Source organism: Boleophthalmus pectinirostris, unplaced genomic scaffold (assembly GCF_026225935.1).
Source record: "Boleophthalmus pectinirostris isolate CB_2022bp ecotype Guang Dong unplaced genomic scaffold, ASM2622593v1 HiC_scaffold_2228, whole genome shotgun sequence".
NCBI classification, from domain to species: domain Eukaryota; kingdom Metazoa; phylum Chordata; class Actinopteri; order Gobiiformes; family Gobiidae; genus Boleophthalmus; species Boleophthalmus pectinirostris.
In genome coordinates, this window is record NW_026571195.1 from 1 (window position 1) to 9,193 (window position 9,193).

Consider the following 9,193-nt stretch of genomic DNA (forward strand, 5'->3'; position numbering starts at 1 on the left):
TGGTAATTTTGCTTCAGCTTGAACCCTTCCTGTCATGATCCATGTATTTGTGGTCTATGTTTTGTTTTGTAGCTGCATATATATATACCATATATATGCATATATATATATGGTGTGTGTGTGTGTGTGTATATATATATAAAAAAATAAAAAAAAAAAAATGTGTTTCTCACCTTCCACCTTCTCTCACCCTCATTGAGCTCGGGTCCTCTACCAGAGGCCTGGGAGCTTGAGAGTTCTGCGCAGTATCTTTGCTGTTCCCAGTACTGCACTTTTCTGGACTGAGATGTCCATTGTTTTTCCCGGTATCTGTTGAAGCCACTCTTCCAGTTTGGGGTTACAGCCCCGAGTGCTCCGATCACCACAGGCACCACTGATGCCTTTACTTTCCAGGCTCTCTCCAGCTCTTCCTTGAGCCCCTGGTATTTCTCTAGCTTCTCGTGTTCCTTTTTCCTGATATTACCATCGCTTGGTATTGCGATGTCCACCACCACGGCTCTGCTCTGTTTCTTATCCACCACCACTATGTCTGGTTGGTTCGCCATCACCATTCTGTCAGTCTGTATCTGGAAGTCCCACAGGATCTTGGCTCGGTCATTCTCCACAACCTTTGGAGGTGTTTCCCACCTTGATCCTGGGGTTTCCAGCCCGTACTCTGCACAGATGTTTCTGTACACTATGCCCGCCACTTGGTTATGTCGCTCCATGTATGCTTTCCCTGCCAGCATCTTACACCCCTGCAGTTATGTGCTGGACTGTCTCAGGAGCCTCTTTGCACAGTCTACACCGTGGGTCTTGTCTGGTGTGGTATCTGGGCCTCTATTGCTCGAGTGCCCAGGGCCTGCTCCTGAGCAGCCAGGATCAGTGCCTCTGTGCTGTCCTTCAGACCAGCCCTCTCAAGCCATTGGTAGGATTTCTTGATATCAGCCACTTCAGTTATGTTCCGGTGGTGCGCCCCATGTAGGGGTTTGTCCTGCCATGATGGTCCCTCCAGCACCTCTTCCTCTGGACCCCACTGTCTGAGACATTCTCTGAGCACCTCATCTGCCGGGGCCTTGTCCTTGATGTACTCAAGGAGCTTGGATGTTTCATCTTGGACAGTGGTTCCCACACTCACTAGTCCTCGGCCCCCTTCCTTCCGGCCTGCGTACAGTCTCAGGGTGCTGGACAATATTTTGTGGAAGCTCAAAACTGTTAATACGTGACTTTTTCCTCTTAAAATGCCTTGACAAGACTTAATCCAAAAAACTAAGACTTAAAAGTGTTAGAACTATTATTTCTTCTTGTAGTCTGCACTGAAATGGAGCAAAGGATCATGGTCTATGTAGTTCCCTCTGTCTTTTTTTTTTAGCTATTGCTGTAACAAAACTCTTAATTTAAGCAAAGAGACTTGTAATTCGATATATTGTGATGGTCCACGATATTATTGTGAGAACTTTGACGATACAATATCACAATATTTCGGTTACTGTTACATTCCTACCTCTGATCAGTAACAAGAACAACTGGCATCACCTGTTCAGATAAATAAATAAGATAAATAAGTTTACAGCCCCTCAGTCATCCAGGTAGAATCCATGACAAAAGAAGAAATTCAATTTGTCAACTGGACAAAAGTCTATTTTGGTCAACCAAAATAAACTTTGTCCAGTCGACAAATTGAATTCTTCTTTTGCCATAAATAAGTTTAATGCCATACTGGGTAACATTCTAAGCTGACCACAAAAAGTTACTCAGAATTTTAAAAAAAATCTAAATACTTTATACAGTTTTGGTGATTTAATTGACCTTGTTCGATGAATAAGAAACAAAAATAAAAATAGGAGTCAGCTGGTTGGACCTGGAAGTGACATGATCACTCACAAAAATCCCATAGAAATTCACCAGTCGAGATTTAATTCAATAAAATGACAATGATCATTTATTGTGAGACAGTTTAAATTATTTAATTGACCCATACATTTGCTGAAATTCATTTAGCATACATTATATTCCATTTGTAACTGACTAAATATTTATTGTCCTTCTTCCCCTGATTTCTCCCCACATTGAAACCTCACAAAGTCCAGAACTCGCGCCTGCTTCCCTTTCAGAAACTGTGCTACGGTTCGGCTCGGGTCGCCCAAAAACGTCTGTGCCAAAAGTCGAGTCTCTCCCTCTCCGCACGGGAGATCCTCCATGTTCCCCAGAGCCACGGGGGCCTCTCCCACCACGTGCTGCCCCAGTTTACGCCCCAAAGCCCCCTCCTCTCCGGCCGGACCTCCCTGGAAGACCACCAGGGCTCCGTACCGCCCCATCACCACCTCTGCCTGCCCGGGGACAGAGCCGTGCACGTACGAGCCGATGTGCCAGTCTGAAGGGACGCCCAGAGTCACCGCGCGCTTCACAGACATGTTTTCACCAAGACGACCTGAGGGAGGAGGATACAGAGGGAAGTGTGAGGATAATGAAGGGCTCACATGGTTCAACACAATCACAGTGACAAGTCTTATATTTGTAAATATTCTTTATTTAAAAGTCTTCAGTGTTCATATTTCAACCTTTATTTGGTTGATAATGAATCTAAAATGTCTGAATGTATCATAGAAATAACTTAGTTGCAGCTGTAAAAACAACAAACAAATATCTGTCTAAAAGTGCAACAAAAAGCTATACAATTATAATAATGGTAACTGGAATAAACATTGACTCCTGAACATGTTGAAAGAGGTTTCTTCACTCAGACCAAAGCAGTAATTCAGAAGTTTTTGGATAAAAATATTTTGCATATAAATCAATCAATATCAAATCAAAATGTAGCAGCTTCACTTTATCTTTAATTTAGCAGGACTCTCGTCTTCTGTGATCTAACCAAAGAATATAATGAGCATATACATTGATTGAAATCCTAGTTGTTACAGTGCTATTTTAAATTTTTTTGTAGGTTGTCATATGTGATTGTATTTAAAATGTTTTCATAAAAAACACTGATATTTTTGAGAGAGTTGTATATTAAATGAATTCATCCAGCACTGTACATTTCACTGACCGATTACAAAAGCCACGTGGTCGGCGAGAGTGACTCCTTCAGTGAGAGTGAGTTTGCTCAGGTCCTCTCCTCCCAGAAGACTCTGAAACACGAGGAGAACGATGAGGACCATCCAAAATGTCATTCACACATTCAGGATGGGACATACTATAGCTATTACATTTAAGTAACACCAGAGGGCAGCAAAGGACAATTCTAAAACATCAGACGTGATACTTAAAGATGTCATCTACTGTACAATGAAAGAAATTCAAAAAAGTTGATGTACAATTTGATTTATGTGTATGTTCTCCTGATTGTTGCCTTAATGGTTTAAATAAATACAGATTTCTGTGAAGTTCAAATATTTGTTAAATACACAAAGTCCTTTATAACAAACACAACACTGCAAATCCATTTTGCAACAATCTTAATCCAAAATGGTCCAAAGACTGAATAAATAGAATCTAATATAGACCTGAGAATCATATGCTTTTAATAATGTTACCTTGACATATCCAGTGTGTTTCTGAGGTTTGTTTTTGTGATGAGCCAAAGTGGCAAAAGCGACAGCCTTCACCAGCTCCTGAAACTTCTCATTACGAGCCACAAAGTCGGTCTCACAATTCACCTGCACCCAAGAAAACAACCAAATATATTATAAATGTGTCCTTCCAAATGATAAAAAAAAACTTATAAATCTACTCGTTTCAAACGCTCTTCCTGGATTAACATCTAATGATAAAACAGATATTTTGTGCTCTAGATTGCAGGAAATGTTAAGACATTCAGGAGTGTTGACTACCAACAAATTGCCCAATGTTGATCTGGTTTTAATTGTGTCAATTACACATAAATGAGAACTGACCAAACAATGTGATTAATTAGTATAATGCCACATAGTTCATTAATTTCCATTAGGGCTGGTATCAATAAGAAGTTGCTGATATGATACATACCTCGATAAATAAGCCACGATATGATACCTATCTCAATACAGTGAGCTTTCGAATTGACACAATATATTTCAAATTGATTCGATACAGTTCATTAAAAATAAAGGCTAAATCATGTCTGTGATACTAAAAGTCTTTGTTAAATCACTTCTTGTGCAAAGTTCATATGAAACACAAACATTTTAATCATCAAAACAGTGAAAATGTCAAATGTGTCACATAAACAAATGTCCTTCCTCTAAACAAACAACAAAACTGTAGCTGTAACAAAATAATATAATAAAACATACCAAAAAATACTCTTGGAGATATCGGGGACTGCTGTATCAATATATCAATATTGTATCAGCACAGTACAGATATATCGATATTTTGATATTTTTGCACACCCCTAATATGCATGTCTGCACATTTTGATCTGGTTCAAACTAATGTTAAAAATATTATTCATATTGATATATAGTAGCTCTGCAACAGGCGAAAGAATCAGAATCATTGGCAGTTAAACTAGGAACCTGCTTTGGTGATGGTGCAGTATTAAACAAAGAATAATAATATAAACTATGATAAAATTTTAATTAAAATAAAGTAAAAACAAAGACTTTGATATACAAAGTCAAAATGTACAGTATGGACAGAAAAACTATCAATAGAAAGAGGTTTATTATAGTCGTGACAGTGACAGTTGGTCTTTGTCACGCACTGATAATATTGGTGAAGTTTTTATTTTTTTATTGAAATGTCTGTACCTCGACCATGACTGCATCACTGTCTCCCACAAACACACCGACCAGCCCCTCTCTGGCCCTGCGACCCTCCAGTTTGTTTGCTTTGCTCCAGCCCTCCTTCTGGGCCTGTTCATGCAGCCACGACTCGGCCTGGAAATGGAAAATGGAAAAAGATACTTAAGGTGAAATACCATAAAAGGACACTTGTTGAATTGTGTGTACTTCACTAGAGAAGGTCAAAAGTGAAATTTATTTCTACAGCACATTTATAAACAGATACACTGTCAGATACAAGTGCTGCACATGTTCAATAAGTCAATAATACTCACATGACACAGTAATTTCAAAGAATACAAATATTCACTTAAATGCTTAAAGGATTTGATACGTAAGTAGGAGACGGTACCTGTGTGATGTCATTGTCAAACTTCTCCAGGGCCTTCTTACAGTTTGTGAACGTGTATCCGGTGCTTTTCCTCAGTTTCATGAGAAGAGCTTTTTCTGCAGCGAAGAGCGGACATCCTGAGTGTAAAGACTGCACCGGACCCACCATGCACGCCTGGACACAACAGGGACACATAATTTAAATAAAACACTAAATACAAATTAAAAGAGTAAGGAGACATGCCATTTCATTTTCACTTTTCACAAAATTAATGAACATTTGGAGAAATGATTATTCTTGATTTTTTTTAAAGTCTTCTGTGTTCCACTCCTGCCCCATTTTCAGAAAAAAAAGTATTAACTATTCTCCAAATCTCAAACTTAAACAAAACCAGTGGATAAAGGGGTTGATTAATGAGCCGTAAGAAAAACTACTGGATCAGAATTATGTGAAGATCTGCTCAATTTCACATCCTTCTCTTCTTCACTTCTTCACACTTCTCTTTATCATTAGTTACTTGCAGTTCATGTCATTTCAATGTGATACAGAGTAGGACATTTCCATTTATATGTCCAAGTCAACCTTTACAAAGCACTGTCTAACAGTTTAATATTTTTCATTCTATCTGCTTATTAATGTCAAGTAAATCATGAACACTAGAATTTCATATTCACCACTGCTTCTGCTCACAACAACAACAACAGTATAGTGGGACTGCGCTGTAAGTTAGTAGGTATAATTAGAACAGATTTTCTCTTGGATTTGTAGTTTGGCATCATCCTGATCCTGACACTTTAGCAAAGCAAAGCTACAGGAAGTTCAGCTAAAAAAAACACAAAAACCTCCGTATCTGTGACATGACTGCTTCGTTATTTCGTGCATAGATGTAATACGTACCCTGGCCGCTCCTTTAGAGACAGATCTGAATAAAAAACCCAGAGACATGTTTAGAAATGTGCACAAATCTGTTTCTTACGAAACTCAAATCAAATGCTCTAATGCAGGGGTCTCAGACTCGCGGCCCGGGGGCCAACTGCAGGCCTCGAAAGGATTTTTTGCGGTCCTCCACTTAATTCCAAAGAATAATGTCAGTGCGGCCCGCGGTAGATGTACGCACAATCCCACCCCCCCTACCGTGGGCCGCACTGACCATGCAGATTCACAACAGATTATTAACGCAACTTACAGCAGTTGTAAAGCAACGAGTCTAAGTGGATCTGTTAATACGAGTACACGTGCACATACGACGTCACCGAAGAACCAAAACAAACCACACATGGTGGTACACGTGTGCGCCCTTCACTTTACACTCCCACAACCACAGTATCAGAGCAGAGGAGGCGCTGACACAATTCCCCGGTTCATAAGTGTGGGACCTTTATTGGAGAAGAGTAGAGTAGCTTAAACTTATGTTCTCAATACATTTTCATGTTCTGAACTGTTATTAAAAATTAAGAAAGTGTGTTGCGTGTTGTTCTTTCTCTCTTTTTGTGCAACCACTATTTATCGAATACTCAATGCGGCCCACCCTCACTCAGACTTTATCTAATGTGGCCCCCAGGTCATTTGAGTTTGAGACCCCTGCTCTAATGTCATAGGCTGTGTCCCAATTCGAGGGCTGCAGCCTCCGAAGGCTGGTTTTAAGGCCGCATACGTCACTTCCGGTAAAAGAAGGCCTGTCCCATTTCATTTTTATGTCATGCAGCCTTCAAATGCAGCCCTAAAACCGGCCTCGTTTCCATGGAAATGGGGCCGCGAACGGAGGACACATCCGAGTATCCTTCGCAGCCTTCAGTATCCCAGCATGCACCGCGCGGCGGCAGTCAGATGTTCGAAAACACGGAGCAAAAAGCCGGTCCCGAGAGCGGAGAAAAACATGTGAGTAACACTTTTTAACTTTAGGAAATCATTACTAACACAACTGTAAACGTAAAATACGACCATAACTCCACAAAACTGTCAAATACGTTTGTTTTTAACTGCGTGAACCGCGGAGTTTTGAGCTAAAGTTTGCCTAGTAATGTGCAGCTAATGCGATGAAAAGTCCGCTCAAACTTTCATATTTGGTCACATTTCCATCAAACACTCATCATGTTTTTACTGTTAGGGGAAAAGAAGCTCACAGAGTGATTTAAAGAAGCTACGAGGAGAAAACTCCACGTTTTCACGGACAGTGTAAACATGTAAACAGTTGGTCAGTGTAGCTCGGAGGTAAGATGAAAACACACATTATTTCATACATTCAACTGAAAAGACTCAGTTTGACTCTATCAAAGCTCATATTTACTTGTAAATCACATAATATCAGCCTCCAACGTGTGCATTTCATTCAGGGAATACATTATCTGCTTTTAACAATCCGTGCATGTTTGTAAAGTGAAGAGTAAATAATCCTGCCTGGACAGGTCAGATTTATGATGGACATGAGGCTCGTTTAACAGATTTGTGCAGACACTGGTGTAGATTCGACCTGACTGTGTCTGTTAGGTCTGTCACATCTAATGTTATAACAATGAGAAATCTGTTTTACATGAATTTTCTTTTCTCATCTGCAGCCTCCTGTATGAGGACACGGCACACTGCAGGGGCCACAGAACTGTTGGCTGACAAGATGCTTGTGATTCATAAAATGGGTCAAATGCAGATGACAAAGTAAAGCCAACACTGAGCTGGAGGTGCTGACCCAGACTCCTGCCAACGATTAGGTCTGGGGCATGTTACATTGAAAATTGTGCTAATAAGAGCTGCAAATGAATCATGCTCATGTTGAAATTATGATTTAACTTGTGAAAATACAAAATTTCTCACATGTGTGGGATTCCTCTATTCATTTAGCTGTTTCAGATATAAACTGCCTTTGAATCTGAATGTACATCAAAGTTTAAGTTCAACGTTAAAATAGTTTATTGTCAATTCTTCATACGAAAAACATATAAAGAATCGAAATTGTTTTTCTCACTTCCTTGTGTATAAATAAATAATAATAAATGTAAATAGTGCGGAGGGAGTCCAGGTGTTCTTTGGTGCTGCATGCTCTGTGAAACTTATTTTCCTCTAATAGTTTTGTAGTGTTCTTAATGTGTGTGTCATTACAGGTTTTCACTCTGCAGGACAGAACTTTGAATCAATCAGACGCAACAACCATTCTGCTCTTCCTCCTCCAGAAGACGAGAGACACATCAGACTGAGTGGTCCAAGTCCACTGTCCATGTCTCCAATGTCCATGTCTCCACTGTCCATGTCTCCACTGTCCATGTCTCCAATGTCCATGTCTCCAATGTCCATGTCTCCAATGTCCATGTCTCCAATGTCCATGTCCAGAGTCTCTGAGGAGGAGGTCCAGAGTCTCATATGATCTGAACAAGTGTGTGAGACAGAAATGAAAACATCTGCTCATAAGTGTTTCTGAATGTTTTTCAGCCTGTACTGACATTTGATTTATGGTGAAATGTGCCATTTATTTGGTGTCTCTTTTGATTGTAACTAATTACATGTACTATAAGAATGTACTATTGTACTGCAGATAAGCAGTGGTATTCCACATGATCATATCTGGCAAAGATAATTTGTTCATTTTTGATTGTCACTTGCTTCAGCAAAAAGGGAACACAATGAGATTTACTGACATACAGCTGTTTGTACTAACCTGTTAATGCAGTGTGTGTGTAATGGGTTTAATATTTGACTTCATACTATGATAAAGTATTTCCAGAAGTTCCTTGGATTGTTTAATAAATCATCTTTTCTCAGGAGAGATGTCTTTCTTTCTTTACAAACTGACTGTATAAATGTAATCCCTGGTCAATATAAAAATCCTTAATAATGATAATATTTAGTAATGCATCTCTCATCACAGTTTTTTTTTTATTTTAAGATAATTTAGTCTATTTAAAATGTATCCCTTAAATATAGCCGTTTTGTTTTGCAAAAGTTAAACATACATTTTCGGTTTTGGCCATAAGATTTGGATGCGAATTATTAAAATAATTTGGTCACAAAATCCGACAGTTTGATGACCTGTGCGTATTCTTTTTACTGATCCCTGTGCGTAATCTGCGCGGAGCGTGTTAGCATTAGCATTAGCGCTAGCAGCGTCCCTCAGTTGCTAGGCGACAGG

The 9,193-nt window shown here is 39.5% G+C and overlaps 1 protein-coding gene and 1 long non-coding RNA gene across 2 annotated transcripts; one reads left to right on the top strand and one right to left on the bottom strand.

Annotated features, from left to right (window-relative positions):
• Positions 1-1,875: 1,875 nt before the first annotated feature.
• On the bottom strand, positions 1,876-6,096 carry LOC110159119 (elongation factor Ts, mitochondrial-like). Its single transcript, XM_055158807.1, has 6 exons — positions 5,974-6,096; positions 5,098-5,250; positions 4,713-4,841; positions 3,516-3,638; positions 3,029-3,110; positions 1,876-2,410 (listed from the first exon to the last, which is right to left on the bottom strand). Exons 1-6 carry the CDS (start codon positions 6,019-6,021, stop codon positions 2,016-2,018), a joined length of 930 nt encoding a protein of 309 aa, XP_055014782.1. The 5' UTR covers positions 6,022-6,096; the 3' UTR covers positions 1,876-2,015.
• Positions 6,097-6,750: 654 nt separating this feature from the next.
• Positions 6,751-8,828, top strand: LOC129410501 (uncharacterized). The gene is made up of 3 exons (XR_008632892.1): positions 6,751-6,954; positions 7,632-7,781; positions 8,172-8,828. It is a non-coding gene; the product is annotated as an uncharacterized LOC129410501 (long non-coding RNA).
• Positions 8,829-9,193: the final 365 nt, after the last annotated feature.